A 19,042-nucleotide genomic window follows, 5' to 3' on the forward strand; every position below is an offset into this window, starting at 1 on the left:
GGCCAATGTGGTACAATCCTAAAACACAATGGTCAAAGCTCAGATTTGTCATTTGTAAATCATAGCACATGGGGTCGAGCAGACTTTAATAATGTAATCCCTCATCACAAACTAGATTTTGGAGCAGAGTGCATTTTTAGAATATTTTGGGAAGAATGGTACATCATGACTATCTATTCGCTAAACTTTTTTTTGACACAGAGGGTGTTGTGTGCCTGAAACGCGATGCTTGGGATGGTGGTTGTAGGTGATACATTAGTGGCAATAAAATGACTTTTAGATAGGCATATGGATGTGCAAGGAATGGAGGGAGAAGGGTTATGTGCAGGTAGATGGTCTTGGCATCATGTTCAGCAAAGACATTGTGGAAGCAAAGACCTGTTTTTGTGCTATTCTGTTCTACTTTCCATGAAAGGATTTGGGACAGGTTGTATTAATTGTGTCGAAGTATTTATATGACACATGTACCTCAGACGAACAGACCATCTGGCCCATCTTCACTACACTATGCTAGTGCTTTTGCTCAAATATGACCCTTCATCCACCTGACCTTTCAATCAACCCTTCCACAGTATCTCTGTCTTACTCTGTTATTTGCACGCTATCCCTGGGTAACAACGAGTTCCATTTTTACCGACGTCCCATAAGTCAATTTTGTTCTTAAGTCGTAAAATACACAACATTCACTTGACACGGTAGCCATACCTCCAGAGTATTGTAATGAATGGCAGCAGAAGCACACAAGACTGAAAATAAATAATAATTACTAATAGTGGAGAGAAAGAAGCAACTAGTTCTGCCATTCATAGGGAGAAATATATATATACGTACGTAGGACATTTTAATTTAATGACATTACGGGAGTTATTTCCTAAGTTGGGTGTCTGTTACCCAGGGACAACCTTTAGACTTTACTATAGGCTTTAGAGTATCTCATTTTTCTCAATATGGATTCCTACCCTAGGCTTGTCTACAACATAAATTAAAAAAGTATTAAATATTTAACCATTCAACCAGCAATACAAAATAACTATTATCACTTGGTTTAAATTTTTTTTTTTAAAAAAAAAGGTATGCTTACCAGTTTTTGGCCACAAAGCATTAACAGCAATTTCTCCCATGAATTCCTCAGCCATACCCAGAACACACATCGACATCCCATATTTAGCCATGGTGTACGCTGAGATGGAGAGAAAACCTTAATCAGTCCCTGAAGACCAGACAAAATAAATCCATCTCATTCTTCGGGTGGTTTCGAGTTGAAACTTAAAAATCAATGAATTGCATGATTGAAGGGCAGCTATTTTGATCCATAGTGTCTGCCTCCATGAGCCAAGCAATTCCTCTTCCATCGGAGCCCTACATTTGTTTACATTCTTAATTACACATATCCATTTGCATTTGGATTTTTTTTTGATTCTGCTTCCCACATTCTGACAATTCATGCTGAACCTAGATAAACCAATTGCTCAACAAAAATTGCTTTACACGCAACTGACTCTTTGAAAACTTTTAATGTCAGTTGAAAAAACTGCTTTATCCTCCATGATCTTGAAGCACGAGATTAATTTTCCCCATAATTAACTCTATTTGTCTTAATGACAACAATCTCAGGTTTTCCTTGTGAACACATGTCCTGCTCACCACAGTGATTCTTGAACCAGACTGGGTTCATGTTGAGAGGTGGACTCAAGTTCAGGATGTGGCCATTTGCACTCTTTTTCAAGTGAGGAATGCATAATTTGGACCTAAGACAGAGAAGAAAAATGAGCACTTTACAATGCAAAATAATTCAGACTGTTTTTACAAAAGTATCTTTACAGGTGACATTTATGAGCCAAGACCACCTTTTATCCTTGTTTTACATTCACAAGATACCTTTTCCAATCCCTCACCACCGGAAGGACTGCACAGCCTCTTTGGGCAAGTTTCGAGGGGGAGGGGTCTGCTTCCTAATCAATTACTCGTTGTGCTCAGACTTGGCAGTCCTGGCGAGCTCATGCTCCCCAGACCTGGAATATTTAACCATGAACCGTCCCTACTACCTGCCGAAGGAATTCACCTCCTGACAGCAGACTACATCCCTCCCCATGTCAAGCCTTGAGACAAACCACCTCAAAAGCTTGGTCATTGTAGTTAGGCACTTCAGTCAAGCCAACCTCAAGAGCGAATTACCAAAATTCTGAATGAATGAAGGAATGAAACAGGGTATACACAGTACCTGCGCCAGGTCCCCTTTTATTCTCCCCCTCCCCCACCGCCCCTCAAGGCAGTCCCCCGACGCCGGTTCCCCATTATTCTTCCCCCTCCCTCACGACGGTCCCCCCACGCCGGTCCTCCTTTCTATCTTCCCTCGGCAGCGGAGTCCTCACTTCCACGTGTCCTCACTTCCTTGTCCGTTGATTGCACATGTCGACCTCCGCACCGACCTATTCACTATCGCTGCCGGCTCCTCTCCAGATGCCTCCGTGGCGCCGACCCAGGCCCCAGCCGCGGGCTCCGCCTCGCGGGGGCTACAGCCTCACCGACTCTGCCGGCCGCAGGGAGGTGCCTGCCGCAGTGGCTCGCCAGGATCATCATCAGATCATCATCAAAGACTATCAGCATGTTTCTTGCCCCACCAGAGGCTAGAACGCCCTCGACTTCAACCTGTCTGTGGAATTCTCTGCCTCAGAGGGCATTGGAGGCAGGTTCTCTGGATGCTTTCAAGAGAGAGCTAGATAGGGCTCTTAAAAATAGCGGTCAGGGAATATGGGGAGAAGGCAGGAACGGGGTACTGATTGGGGATAATCAGCCATGATCACATTGAATGGCGGTGCTGGCTCGAAGGACCAAATGGCCTATTCCTGCACCTATTGTCTATTGACCATCCATAAGAAACACCTACCGCTCCATTCCCCGGCTACATACCGTCTAGCTGTGCTTTTATTCCCTTCCTACAAATAAAAACTGAAGTAGGAAGATCTGGTACAGAAAGTTGTTCAGTGCTGGTCTGTGGAGACAGATGACATCCTAAGCAACTCTTTAAAAGTCAATGGACTGGTCCATATTCAGGGATTCTGCAACCAAGCTGAATGAGTATGCTACTGCATGACTGACATGTGTGCCGAAATTGACAATCCGAGTATTCCCTAAACAAAAAACCATGGATGAAATGTGAGGTACATTCCCAAGTGAAGGCCAACACCACTGCGTATACGTCAAATGATCCCAAGCAGCACAAGAAAACCTGCTACAATCTTTGCAAAGCCATCAGGAATACCAAGAGACAATACTGGCACAAACATGAGTCTCACTGTAATCATTTGGACACCCGCAGACAATGGCAAGGCCTCAATACTATAACTGGTTACAAAGCAAAGTCAGGCAACATCGCTGGTGATAGTGTGACCCTCCATGATAAACTGAGTGCTTTCTATGCTTTGAGGAGAGAAGGAACTGCCCAAGATCCAAAGCATACCACCTCATCTGTGAAACACGGTGGCGGGGGTGTTATGGCCTGGGCATGTATGGCTGCTGAAGGTACTGGCTCACTTATCTTCATTGATGATACAACTACTGATGGTAGAAGCATAATGAATTCTGAAGTGTATAGACACATCCTATCTGTTCAAGTTCAAACAAATGCCTCAAAACTCATTGGCCGGCGGTTCATTCTCCCGCAAGACAATGATCCCAAACATACTGCTAAAGCAACAAAGGAGTTTTTCAAAGCTAAAAAACAGTAAATTCTTGAGTGGCCAAGTCAATCGCCCGATCTGAATCCAATTGAGCATACCTTTTATATGCTGAAGAGAAAACTGAAGGGGACTAGCCCCCAAAACAAGCATAAGCTAAAGATAGCTGCAATACAGACCTAGCAGAGCATCACCAGAGAAGACACCCAGCAACTGGTGATGTTCATGAATTGCAGACTTCAAGCAGTCATTGCATGCAAAGGATATGCAACAAAATATTAAACATGACTACTTTCATTTACATGACATTGCTGTGTCCCAAACATTATGGTGCCCTGAAATGAGGGACTATGTATAAACATTGCTGTAATTTCTACATGGTGAAACCAAATGTATAAAAATGGCCTTTATTAAAGTCTGACAATGACACTTTAACCACATGTGATTTTCTCTATTGTAAATCTCAAATTGTGGAGTACAGAGGCAAATAAATAAATAATTGGTCTTTGTCCCAAACATTATAGAGGGCACTGTACACTCACACCATACTTTTATTCATAGACTACAGCTCTCTTTCAATTCCCTTTTTCCCAACCAAGCTCATATCCATACACTTAGAACTTGGAATCAGCACTCCCTTCTGCAGCTGGATCCTCGACCACCTGATCAACAGACCACATTCAGCGAGGACAGGTGACAAGTCATCCTGTACGATAATCCTCAACACTGATGGCCCGCCAGGTCACGTTCTCAGCTCCCCTACTATACTCCTGAATCACCCATGATTGTGCAACCAAATATCAATCCAACTCAATTTGCAAATTTGTGATAACACCACTGCCGTGAGCCGGATCTCAAATAATGACGAGACGGAGTACAAAAAGGAAATTGGGAATCTTGTAACCTGGTGACCAAGGCAACAACCTCTCCCTCAATGTCAGCAAGACAAGGGAGATTGTGGTCAACTTCAGGATGCGAATCGGTACACGCACCCTGGTATACATTGATGGTCCCGAAGTAGAGATGGTTGAAAGCTTCGTTCTGAGGGATAAATGTCACCAGCAATTTGTCCTGTACCAGCCACATTGAAGCAACGGCCAAGAAAGTACAGCAACGCCTCTACTTCCTTGGAAAGCTTAGGAAGTTCGGCATGTCTCCAACAACCCTCACCAACTTCTACAAATGCGCTGTAGAAAGCATTCTATCAGGGTGCAGCACAGCACAGTTTGGGAACAGCTCCAACCAACACCGTGAGAAATTGCACAGAGTTGTGGACGTAGACCAATCACACAAACCAAACTCCCTTCCATTGACTCCATCTACACTTCACGCTGCCTCAGCAAGATCACCAGCATAATCAAGGACAAGTCTCACCCCAGATACTCCCTCTTCTCCCCTCTCCCATCAAGCAAGAGATACTACGCATACCTCCAGATTTAGTTTCTTCCCAGCGTTTATAAGGCAACTAAACTTTCCTCTCACCAGCTATAGAGCCGTTCTGACCTCCCATCTACCTCATTAGGGACCTTCGAACAATCACTAATCAGAAATTTTGGACTAGGCCTCATATCCTTGATCCTGTATCTGTGCACAGTGGATGGTTTGATTGTAATCATGCATAGTCTCTGCGTTGACTGGATAGCACCCAATAAAAAGCCTTTCACTGTACCTTGATACATGTGACAATAATAAACTAAACTAATTACCTAAACTGGAGTAACACTCAGAAAGTCCTAAAGCACTTTACAGCCAGTGAATTCTTTCTGAAGTGTGCTTACTATCATAATGTAGAAAATACAGAGGCAGGTATCTAAGATAATGAAAGAGAATTAGGACACAATGTTCTGGAAACAGAGAAGCAAATTTCTTACATTATGAAAGAGAATTGGGGCACGATGTTCTAGAAACAGAGAGGCAAATATTTCAGATTATGAAAGAAAATTGGGGCACAATGTTCTGGAAATATGATTACTACACACAGTCGAGAAACAAATCTTATTTTACCCAGAATATTTCAATTTTGATGAAATTATTAATCATACATAGTTACAGGACAAATATGACAGTGATAAGCTGTCAAATCGACCTTCACTAAACAAACATATATTTTCTAGACCACTTCCATTGTGGAGAGAGCAAATCCCGGTCATCAAAATAAGGATCCACTAACCAGCTATAAGAACAAGTTCCAAACAAATATATGAAAGGGAATTAAAAAGTGATATTTTAAACAAAAATAAACATTTACATTAAAATTAGGCAACAACAAATACCATAGTATCTCTATCTATTTAGGAAATCTTTAAAGAAACTCAATAATGCTCATCAGCTGGCATGGCCTTCTCCCCTGGAATTTTCTTTCCAAACCCCTTCCACCTCTTTCACTTTCGTTCTTTAGTCAAAGCAATTACATTTATTTCATGTAATTTTCGCATTATTGCATTATCTCTTATTGCATTGTTCATGAAGGTTTTACCTAACTGTGTCCTAACTCCCACTGAACTTTTTTTAATCCTCCCTATGACTTCTCATTCCCCCTGCCTCAATTTTGGTTACTTTCCGACACCAGAATACCAATTAAGCAATCTCTTGAATTTAAAAAAAAATCCACATCATCTGTCCAAACATCTCCTTCAGTTTCTTAATGAGTTTTTGCTTAAATTTTCCCCGAAATGCCTTGAGATATTTTATAGTATTTATCAATATTTAAGTTTGCCAGTGAAAAGAATATTGATCACATGATTGACAATGAGGAAGAAAGCTCTGGATTAACAAGACAATGGACTGATCAAGTAGGCAACTGGGCTCAGTTAAGGAATACATATGGGATGGGCAAGTGAATACACGCTATATGTTTGGATACTGAGAAGTGTATGGGAATAAGAACATCCAGGAAACTGTGTCTATAGATTCCCTAAGGTAGCAGGAAAGGTGGCTAAGTATTTAAGAACCACATGTGATTCTTGACTTCTTTGGCTGAGCAGCAGAATATAAGAGCAGGGAGGCCATACTGAAATGGTATAACAGATTAATTCAATCACAGGTTGCGTACTGCATTTAAAATTATGAGGGGAACAGACAGTGTGAATGCACAGAGTCTTTTACCCAAGGTTGTGGAATTAAAAGCCAGATGACATTGGTTTAAGTTGAGAGGGGCACGATTTAATAGGAACTGTAGGGGTAACTTCTTCACTCAAGCGGGTGGTGGATATATGGATCGAGCTACCAGAGAAGGAAGTTAAGGCAGGTACTATAATAACATTTAGAAACACTCAGACAGGTACATGGCTAGGAAAGGGTTGCAGGGATATGGGCAAAACACAGGCAGCGGAGTTAAACTTTGGGATGTTTCATTTCTTGATGGAGGCTTTGACCACATCCTTGGATCTGTTCCCACGACAGATAGGCAAGTGGGACTGAGCTAAGATGGGGCATCTTGGTCGGCATGGACAAGTTGGGCCGAAGGGCATGTTTTTGTGCTGTATAACTCCATAAATATTGGCTACTTTGTGTCTTCACACCCTTCCTGACAAGTGAACTCATATAGTTCATGAAGTGATGGCAGGAGTGAGGTCACAATGGAAAGTTACAAGATGTTGCCAGGATTGGACATACAGGTGTAAAGAAATAGTGACCGGGGTAGCTTGCTTTCTTTAGCAGTGAGTGAGAATGCACACACTTAGCCTTGTAAAACAGTTCTCGACAGCAAAACCAGCCAATTTCCCTCTACTAACACTCTCCTCCACCTGGTGGAGCCGATCCTCACCCTTAACAACTTCTCTCTTGACTCCTCCCACTTCCTCCAAATCAAAGACATAGCTATGGGCACTCGCATGGGCCCCAACAATACCTGCCTCTTTGTAAGGTATGTAGAACCATCCCTGTTCCAGGTGTACACTGGCTCTATTCATAAACTCTATCTCCGTTACATTGATGACGGCATCGGTGTAACCTCCTGCACCCATGCAGGACTCATGGCCTTTCTTAGCTTTGCACCAATTTCCATCCTGCACTCAAATTCACTTGAACCATCTCCGACACCTCCCCTTTCTTGATCTCACCGTTGCCATCACAAGAAATAGACTATCGACTGATGTCTATTACAAACCCACTGACTCCCACAACTATCTGGACTATACTTCTTCCCACCCTGCTTCCTGCAAAGTCTATATTTCCTACTCATAATTCCTCCGTTTACGCCGCATCTGCGCCCAAGGTGAGGTGTTCCATACCAGGACATCCGAGATGTCCAAGATGTCCTGGTATGTGAGGTTTTCCTCTATCATCATGGATGAGGGAATCACATGTGTCTCCTTGGTATTCCGCAGCTCCTCCCTTGCTCCCCCTCCCCCTAGTTGCAACAGGGACAGAGAGCCCACAGTCCTTACCTTTCACACTATCAGCCGTCGCATACAAGATAATTCTCTGATATTTTCGCCATATCCAACGGGATCCCACCACTAGCCACATTTTCCAATCTCCACCCCTTTCTGCCTTCCGCAGAGACCGTTCCTTCCGCAACTCCCTGGTTAACTAATCCCTTCCCACCCAAACCATCCCCTCTCCAGGTACCTTCCCCAGCAACAGCAGAAGATGCAACACCTGTCCCTATACCTCGTCCCTCAGCTCTGTCCAGGGACCTCGACAGTCCTTTCAGGTTAGGTAGAGGTTCACATGTACCTCCTTCAGCCTCATCTGTTGTATCTGTTGTCAAGGTGTGGACTCTTATACATCGGCGAGGCCAAACGAAGACTGGGCAATCGTTCTGCTGAACACCTTCGCTCAAGCTGCCTGGGCCTACCTCATCTCCCAGTTGCTATGCACTTTAATACCCCTTCCCATTCCCACACTGACCTTTCTGTCCTGGGCCTCCTCCATTGTCAGAGTGATACTAATCACAAATTGGAGAAACAGCATCTCATATTTCGCTTGGGCAGCTTACAACCCTTCCAGCTTACAACGTATGAATATTGATTTCTCTAACTTCAAGAAACCCCTTCATCCCTTCTACACCCAAGTTACACCGGGTTCCCGTTCTCACCCAGCTAACAGCTAACATTGGCCCGTTTCCTTTATCATCTTACCTTTTTGCATATCTTTCATTAATCTTTCATATCTTTATATCTCTCTACATCACTGTATATATCTCTTGTTTCCCTTTCCCCTGACTAGTCTGAAGAAGGGTCTCGACCTGAAATGTCACGCATTCCTTCTCTCCAGAGCTGCTGCCTGTTCGGCTGAGTTACTCCAGCATTTTGTGTCTGACCTGTTTAAACCAGCATCTGCAGTTCATTCCTACAGTTATTTTTCAAACATTTGTTGCATCACACTGTCCGAAGTCCTAATTCATTTGTTTATTTTTTCTGAAGCTGCCATTTTATGAATGGCAGCAGACATTTTGTAAAAGTGCACCCTCTCAGATTAATTATATCACAAAACATTTTTTTGCTGAGGGATCAGTGACAAAGAAACAGAAGTTACCTTTATATAAAGTCATACCAAAACTTGGATCATGCTAATGCTTGAAGTGTTTGATCAACATTTCAGGATGATAGTTTAACAAGAGTTCCAAAATAATAATTTCCTAGTTTCAAATTCTTCTCTAGCTACACTCCTCCCCATCTGTCCGACATCCCCAAATCCACCAATACTCTCTTATCTCTATGCTTCTGCCTTTCCGACCCAACATTCATCCCCCCACAACTGCTGGCTGTGTTATCAGCTGCCTTGACCTGTGAAAGTCACTCCCAAATAAACCTAAAAATGTTTGGTCATCTATCTCATATCTCCTCGTACGGTGTGCTTCAAGGCTCTCAAGCAATGTCTCCCGAATGTTATCTTGTGTGGAAGTTTTGTATAAACTGATGTCGTAATTCACAATCTTACTCCTGGCACATTTCAAATGGTGAGATCCCAATTAATCCACTAGATGGAACACTACACCAGATTATACATTTGTGCGCACGCATTCATTGCTTGAGTCGCACTGTTCCTAAAGCTGCAGCTGAAGGCAACTAAACTAACCAGTTATGAAATCAGCAATGTTCAGTTCTGGCACCACACCTTACACAAGATGTATTCGGCTTAACAGAATAACTGGTTATTCAAGGATATATCACAACTAGATATTACACAAATCAGATTGCAGCTCATGAAGGTCAAGGGGTGCTAGGATTTCAAGAAATTAACGGAAAGTGATCAGTAAATAAAGAGAAATTCTTTATACTCATTGAGAAATCTAATATGTGGACCGTCTAAAATTTATAGCAAGTCCTTTCAAGGATTGTATTGGGAAAGTCTTTGAAGTGCAAAGGGTGGGAATTATCTTCAGCAGATGCTGGTCAATTATTAACTTTAGTGATTGATATCTCTTAGCCATAAGTATTAAAGGTTAATGGGGTAAAGTCAGGTAAACAGATAGGTCAAAGATCAACCAATCTCTTTACGACTGAATGGCCTACTATTCCACTAACCTCTCTCAAAAATTCAATGAAGAATCTGCAAAAATATAAGCATAAAGAATTTCCAGTAAACTTAGGCAGGAGGTTAGGTCCGTTTACATACACAGGATTTTTTTTTTTTTTTTAATTAAACAGTTACAAAGCACAAAATAACAGACAAACATGTGCTTAATTAGGTGGAATTTGGCTTTAGGGAACTATTTCAAGAGAGACAACCCCACAAATCATAAGGGATGGCTGGTTACACATTAACAAGTCAAATCTACATGTCATATAACACCACTTCCTGGAGGTTTTGCTTATTCAGTTACCATTTGACCTCACTTCTTCCATACACAGAGGAGGAAATATTTATTTTCTGATGGATAGTGACATAGGTTCACAAAACGTATTCAAGCCACAAAGGGAGTGTCCAATGAGGAGAGAATGAGTAGACCTCTATTGCACAGATCTTATAAGAATGACAGATTATATCTGCTACATTTAATAATAGGGAGCTTGACTGGGTGGATCCCAAGAGGTGGTGAATCTACTACTGGAGATTCTTTCTCAGAATAAGGGGGTTAACCATTTAGGACAGAAATGAGAAGACGTTTCTTGACATAGAGTGTTGTAAATTGTCAACATTCTCTACTCTAAAAGGCCGTGGATGCTCAACCGCGAGGCATATCCATATCAATTTGGATGCAAAAGGAATTGAGGGAATGGGGAAGTGGAGTTAAGGTAGAGATACCAAAAAAGTATTGAATGGTGCATGACATTTGAAAGACTGCACCTATTTTTTTTCGAGATTTGTTTTGGAGGTAGTCAAGAAATGTTTCATAACGAGCAATAGACTCAAACCACTGTTTCCCACCATCGAGAAATGATACCTTAAAGTGGGCATAATCGCCAAATAAATGAGATTAGATTACATTAGGGAAAGGACATAATTACTACGACCACCATACGTCGCACCATTCAGGACTCACTGCTCAACCACTGGAAGCTGTATCTTAGATAACGTCGGTCTTGAAATCTGACGTTTACTCCCTGAACTCCCGCACCCCTTCTGCTCCTTTAACTACCACACAGCTGTCCTTATATCATATGGCTCAGTTTCATACTTTGTTTGCTTATACATCTGTGAATTATCTTCGGTCATTTTGCCTCACAAATATGTTTGCATAAATGTAAGTTATTGCTCCTGTTATTATACTGGTATTAATGAGGTCATGCAGACCTTGCACAGAATTGAATCCCAACACAATTTCCTCTGCTCTTCTCTCCTGTGTCACCCATCTCCCTTAGTACTCTGCAGAACAATGGCGCAGAGTTGCTGCCTTACAGTGCCAGAGACCCGGGTACGATCCTGACTAGGGATGCTGTCTTTTTGGTGTTTGTACGTTCTCCAAGTGAGCATAGAGATTTTCCCTAGCTGCTCCAGTTTCCTTCCAAATTCTAAAGGCGTGCAGGTTTATAGGTGAATTGGCCTGTGTAATATTGTCCCCAGCAGGCACGGAAATCGCTATCAAAACATGGGGGACACACACAATATCTTGGCAGCCGCGCGCGCACATGCGCACACACGCGAGGCTTCGGCCGTGGGCCCTGTGGACGGTAACATCGAGAGCTGACCTGGTTGGTGACCGACTCTGAAATCCAGCAACAGTAGCTTCATCCGCCCTGGATCGTGGGGCTTGAATCGGCCAGTTCGCGGGGGCTTTCATCGGCCGATGGGGGCTTCAACATCGGGAGCCTCGATCGCCTCGATGCAGCAGTTTGATTTTAAGCTGCGCCGGGCGCTGAAAGGCCCCGCGAACGGGTCGAATCAGCCCTTAGTAAGCGTCTGATAAAGTCCGGATTACAAAACATCGGGGAGGATTGTCCCCCACCTCTAAATCATGGAGGGGCCGTTGGTCGGCGCGGACTCGGTGGGCCAAAGGACCTGTTCCCACGCTGAATCTCGGAACTAAACTAATAAACTACTCAAATTCACAAATACACTGCAGTCAGTTCTTACTGATCTCCAGAATTGTCATACTTTCTTTAACAATTGATCTTGCTTTTTATCAAAAAGCCATCTGAGGCAGTCTGCTCTTGCAAGCTGTTGCCCAACTCCATCCTCACTGTCATCTACAAAAACGTTGGCTCTATGTTATGAGACTCTCTCCAACAACGCACTTACATTAATCGCCTTGTTTAAGTGTTTCACCAAGTGTGTGGTCACGTACCTTCATACCTTCTTTCAAAGCTCATTGTGAAACCTTAACTAATAATACACCAGTGCAGGGATTACAGACATTTTACTTTACATTAACATGTTTTCCCCACTGTCCAAGTTTGTGAAATGGTTGTTTTAGTTTTTCAGGTCCTTCTACAGACTTGCTGCTTTCTCTACACTACCTGTCCCTCCACCTATCTCCGTATCATTTGAAAACTTGGCCACAAAGTAATCAATTCCTTCATCCAAATCATTGTTATACAACGCAAAGAGTAGCGGCCCCAACACCGATCCCATGCGGAACACAACGTCACTGACAGCCAATCAGATAAAGACCCCTTTATTCCCATTCTTTGCCTTCTTCCAATCAGCTATCCTTCTTTCCATGCTAGTATCTTCCCTCTAATACCATTGGTTCTTATCTTGTTCAGCAGCCTCACGTGCAGCACCTTATTAAAGGTCTTCTGAAAACCCAGATGAACAACCTCCACTGACTCTCCTTTGTCTATCTTGCTATTTTTTCCTCAAAAATTCCAACAGAATTGTCAGGCAAGAAATCCCTTTCACAAAACCATGCTGACTTCAACATATTTTCTCTTCTAAGTACTCGGAAACCTCATCCTTAATAATGGACTCTAAAATCTTACTAAGTCAAGCTCACCGCCCCACAGTTTCCCCTCTTTTGCCTCACTCCCTTCTTGAATGGCAGAGTAACATTTGCAATTTTCCAGTTCTCTGGGGCCACTCCTTGAAAGATCACTACTAATACCTTAACAATATCTAAAGCTACCTCTTTCAGAACCCCAGAGTGTAGTCCATCTGGTCCAGTTGACTTATTCAGACCTTCAGACCTTTCAGTTTCCCAAACACCTTCCCCTTAGTAATAGCAACTCCACTCAATTCTGCCCCCGGCTCACTTGAATTTCTGGCAAGATGCTGGTGTTTCCCACTGTGAAGACTTCTATTCCCTTTTGTTGCATCATTAACCTTTTTGATTATTTCTGTACTCGTCCATAACTTTTTAATAATATCTCTACATGGATCCTAAAGTCTGTTTGAAATTCCACTGCTTCATTCCTTGCCACTTAAAATGTTACCTTTTGAAATCCAATGTGCAATCACCAAATATCCCCAAAACAATCTAAGATGAATTAATGGTTGAGAGGGTTGCGGGAGGCGTAAACACTGGCTAAACCACTTGAACCAATGGCCCATTTTTATGGTACTAATTTTCACATAATACAACTAACCCCGTCTCTTAATTCAAAAAATGACAAATTGTTTTGGGAGAAAAGACATTCATAATTTTTAATTCCTCCCAAACTGACGCAACTTCCTAATGGGTGGCAAGCTCCACATTCATCAGCACAACACTTGAAATATTAATCCTGTGTAATCATATGTAATGTCATTTTATTATCCCCACCTTCAACCTTTTTGTACGTTATTTTTTCCTGTGCCCTCCAATTGTGTCTGCGCACAAGGCAAAGCCAAAGCAACTCAAACCTACTGAAATTTGCCTTACATTTTTGATCATAAACATCTTTACCAACAACATGAATCATGAGAGAGAAAGTGAAAGTGCAGGTCACAAGTAGTGAGAACATTTGGGAATAAGCAAGGAAGTACAGGACAGATAGAAGAAAGTATGTGAGCGCAGGAGAGTGATTTTTAAATGAAATGCTAATAAATCACGAGCAAATCACCAAATGCTTCAGAATTTGCAGAAAAAACATCCTATAAATTTATTACTACCAAAAAAATTAACTATATTTTCCTCCATTATGATGGTTTTATGTCATATGCAAATCTTGATTAGCAAATTCCATTTCAAGCACATACAAAATTATTCCCTGTTAACGCAATATGTTTGTGCTGCGTGTTTATGCATGTGAAAATTTGATGCGAACATCTGCTCCAATGCACTCCTGGATGCAAGTATTAATAGCAGTGTAACTATGGAAACTAAATAACGTTCACAGGTGTGTGTATATACAAAAGTGCTGTAGGAGTGAATCACGTTGCTATGCTCCACCTTACAAAAGGCACAAAACTACAAGCTGGGCTTTGTGCTTTTGTACTGAGCCTTCCTATTCATGCACTGTTCAATATTCTCCAATGATCAACATAACAAATGATTACAAAGAAACCTACAACAATTAGATATCATTCACATTTTCTCAAATATTTTAATCTGAGTCAGAAGGTTGCAGGTTCAGACAAAGATATGAACACAAAATACAGGTAAAACACAAAGTGTTGCTGAGTGAATGTTGCTCTGCTAGTGCAGTCCTTCAGTTAAAATGTAAACAAAGGCCAAAGTCTGATATTTATCCCTCAGTGAACAGTACAAAAGTATTCAATTTGATCAGTTCCATTTCTCCACTTTGTTCGCAGTCCATCAGGTGCAAGGATCATTGCATCCACAGCACTCCAAAGACGTACAGGTATGTAGGTTAATTGGCTTGGTAAATGAAAAATTTGTCCTTAGTGGGTGTAGGATAGTGTTAATATGTGGGGATCGCTGGTTGGCACAGACCCAGTGGACCGAAGGGCTTGTTTCCCAAACCAAAGGTAGACACAAAATGATGCAGTAACTCAGTGGGACAGGCAACATCTCTGGAGAGAAGGAATAGGGGACATTTCGGGTCAAAACCCTTCTTCAGACTGATGTTAGGGGATTGGGCAGTCCTAACAGACTGGAAATCATCTACACCCCCCTGCTTTGAAAAATGGCGCAATGAAATGATAATAATCATACAGATGGAAAGGATACGCTTCTACAACTCCAAGGTACCAAACAACTTTTTAAGTGTTTGGGGACCATTTATCAACCATCTCAAAGTCCAATAATTTCATAATTTCATATTATCTGCAGTGATGTAGTCCTGTGACCTTTACTTCTGTTTTTGCAATGCATGACTGTGTAGCACCATGTGGATTGTACCAATACTGTTATGTCTGGTGGCTTTGTTTTATTTTATTTTTTTTTAATTTATTTATTTATTTTTAATTATAATTATTTGTTTTTCCTTCCTTTTTTTTCCTGTTGTCTTTTTCAGTTTTTATTTATTTATTATTATTATTTTTTGTTGTTGTTTGTTTTGTTCTGTTTTGTTAAAAAATTGTATAAAATAATAAAAAATATTAAAACAAGGGGAGTGGGCAGGACAACAATAGACAGAGACACGAAGACTGGTGGGAGAACTGGGAAAGGCGAGGGGATAGAGAGGGAAAGCAAGGGCTATTTGAAGTTAGAGGAGTCAATGTTCATACCGCTGGGGTGTAAACTACCCAAGCGAAATATGAGGTGCTGTTCCTCCAATTTGCACTGGGCTTCACTCTGACAATGGAGGAAGCCCTGGACAGAAAGGTCAGATTGAGAATGGGAGGGGGAGCTGAAGTGCTCAACAACTGGGAGATCAGGTAGGTTAAGACGGACTGCGCGGAGGTTCTCAACGAAACGATCGCCGAGCCTGCGCTTGGTCTCGCCGATGTAGAGAAGTTGACACCTGGAACAGCGGATACAGTAGATGAGGTTGGAGGAGGTGCAAGTGAACCTCTGCCTCACCTGGAACGACTGTTTGGGTCCTTGGATGGAGTCGAGGGTGGAGGTAAAGGGACAGGTGTTGTATCTCCTGCGGTTGCAGGGGAAAGTACCTGGGGAGAAGGTGGTTTGGGTGGGAAGGGATGAGTTGACCAGGGAGTTTCGGAGGGAATGGTCTCTGAAAGTAGAAAGGGGTGGAGATGGGAAGATGTGGCCAGTAGTGGGATCCCGTTGGAGGTGGCGAAAATGTTGGAGGATTATATGCTATATGCAATGGCTGATGGGTTGGTAGGAGAGGACAAGGGGGACTCTGTCCTTGTTACAAATGGGGGAGGGGGAGCAAGAGCAGAGCTGCGGGATATCAAGGAGACCCTAGCGAGAGTCTCATCTATAATGGAAGAGGGGAACCCCTGTTTCCTAAAGAATGAGGACATCTCCGATGCATTGGTATGGAAAGCTTCATCCTGGCGCTGAGGATTTGGGAGTAGGGGATAGCGTCTGTTTCCTTAATTAAACTAAACCATCTCTGCATGTCCTGCAGTGGTTGGTGAAGGTAATGTGAAAACTGTGGACTACTGCACAGAGTGCCTTCAGAAAGAGAAACAGGTGGGATGTCTTCTTCCACCATTTATACCAGGCTCCTGTCTATGTGGATTCACGGTTTTTAGTGCCATCGAAAATGAACCTTCTCCACTTTAAGCAGAGACGGCTAAGAATTCTCAAGAGTTATTTGGGATGCTGCATTTTTTTCTGGCATCCTCCTGACCATCTCCTTCTGTGATAGAGTTTGGAATTGAGAAAGTTCAATTTGCATTTTTCACAACAATTACTGCTCCTCAAAATTATTTGCAAAACATATTAGACATTAAGGTCGCGAAAGGCACTTTTACAATCAACACTAGAGCAATGTAGCACAGGAAAAGGCCCTTCGGCCCACAATGTCTGTGCCAAACATGATGTATGGGTAAACTAACCTCTTCTGTCTGCAGATGATCCATATTTCTCCATTCCCTGCATATCCATGTGTTTATCTAAAACCTCCTAAATGCCACTATCGCACATGCCTCTACAACCACCCCTGGCAGTGCACCCCAGGCACCTCACCACTCTAAAAAACTTGCCCAACACATCTCCCTTAAACTTTCCCTCTCTCACCTTAAAACCATGCCGTCTAGCCTTTGACATTTCCATCCTAGGAAACGCCTGGGCATTCTTGTAAACATCTTCTGCACCCTCTCCAAAGCCACGACATCCTTTTTATAATGGGGCGGCCAGATCTGTACATAATATTCCAAATATGGATTAACCAAAGTCTAATAAAGCCGCAACATGTCCTCCTGACTCTTATACCCATTGCCCTGATCAAGGAAGATGAGCATATCATATGCATTCTTTATCACTCAATATATTTCCGTTGGCACTTTCAGGTAACAATGGAATTGAACTCCAAATTCCCTATATACATCAATGCTGTTAAGGATCTTGCCATTAACTGTACACTTTCCTCATACAATCAACCTCCTAAGGGCAGCACAGTGGCGCAGCAGTAGAGTTGCTGACTTACAGCGCCAGAGACCCGGGTTCAATCCTGACTGCGGGTGTTGTTTTTACAGAATTTGTACATTCTCCCCGTGACCTGTGTGAGTTTTCTCCAGGATCTCCGGTTTCTTCACAAACTCCAAAGAAGTACAGGTTTGGAGGTGAATTGGCTCGGTATAATTGTAAATTGTCCCTAATGTGTGTAGGATAGTGTACTTGTGAGGGGATTGCTGGTTGGCACGGACTCAGGGCCTGTTTCCGCACAGTAATCTCTAAACTAAACCAAACATGCAACACCTTGCACTTGGTCGGACCAAACACCATTTTTATGCCCCTTTCTGTAGTTGATCAATATCCCACTGTATACTTTGACAGTCTTCCTCACTGCAACTCCACAAAGTTTGTTGTCTTCTGCAAACTTACTAACCAAACCATCTACATTTATGTCCAGTTGTTTAAGAAGGAACTGCAGATGCTGGAAAAATCGAAGGTAGATAAAAATGCTGGAGAAACTTAGCGGATGTGGCAAGCGGAGGAGAACTTCTTCAAAGTAGGCATACCTTGAGGAGATTTCGCAGTGGAGTAGACAAAATGTTTAAGAAGGAACTGCAGATGATGGAAAAATCGAAGATAGATAAAAATGCTGGAGAAACTCAGCGGATGAGGAAACTCATCGGGCCTCACCCGCTGCGTTTCTCCAGCATTTTTATCTACCTTACATTTATGTCCAAGACATTTATATATACATCACAAACAGAGGTCCCTGCACAGATCCCTCTGGAACTCCATTGGTATAGACCTCCATCCAGAATAACACCCTTGAACCATATCCCTCTGTCTTGTATGAGTAATCCAGTTCTGAACCCATATGACCAAGTCAACATGATTCCATGCATCTTATTCTTCTGGATCAGCCCAACATGAGGGACTGATGATCCTTCATGAGATCCCTCGTGGTGGGTGAATTCAGAAGAGATCAAATGCAGGTCTTTCCTTTTTCTTCCTTCGATGACATAAAGAAAGTTCACAATTAATATTTCTAAGAAGAACAGGGAAACACTTCCAGTGGTCTGCACTGTTTACCTATCCACCATCATTACAAAAAGATTATTCCGTTACCATTGCATTGCTCTTCATGACCATGCTTCCAAACTAATTAATTTTCTTCGGAACATCCTAACATTTTTGAAATATTAGTCTTGCATAAATGCAAGACTAATATTATTGATAGAACCAGACATAATTTGCAGACAAATTTGCAACATGTATCTTAAGCTCACAGCCAATCTTAGTTCCTCCAAATTGGATGGAGAAAAAACATTTGTACTTAACAGAAGGACATAAAGGTACAAACCAGAGAGAGCACAGACCTTGTTTTTCTGAATCAGTAGAGGAGTTTGTTGTTGATTAAAGTCAAGCAGCAGAAGAGACGAAAACAGAAAAAGTGCACATTATAAAGTGTCATTTTGTTGCATTTCATTTCCCTCTGCCAGGGTTAGTGGAAGATATTTATTTAAAAAAACTTTTGTTTGAGATGGCTGCAGGAACCTCTCAACCGCTGGCTTTGTATTATCACTGTCCACAGATGTCAAACTGGACAAGGGTTAAGGAATGG

General features: G+C 42.2%; 1 protein-coding gene across 1 annotated transcript in view; it reads right to left on the reverse strand.

Annotated features, from left to right (window-relative positions):
- The window catches only part of hsdl2 (hydroxysteroid dehydrogenase like 2), a 127,956-nt gene that overhangs the window by 21,438 nt on the left and 87,476 nt on the right, over positions 1-19,042 (reverse strand). Inside the window, exons 5-6 of the mRNA XM_055632435.1 lie at positions 1,645-1,748; positions 1,082-1,180 (exon numbers count right to left, since the gene is read on the reverse strand). Of these exons, the coding sequence (XP_055488410.1) occupies positions 1,082-1,180; positions 1,645-1,748 (203 nt within the window). The remainder of the gene's footprint in view (positions 1-1,081; positions 1,181-1,644; positions 1,749-19,042) is intronic.

Source organism: Leucoraja erinacea, chromosome 3 (assembly GCF_028641065.1).
Source record: "Leucoraja erinacea ecotype New England chromosome 3, Leri_hhj_1, whole genome shotgun sequence".
Taxonomy (NCBI): domain Eukaryota; kingdom Metazoa; phylum Chordata; class Chondrichthyes; order Rajiformes; family Rajidae; genus Leucoraja; species Leucoraja erinaceus.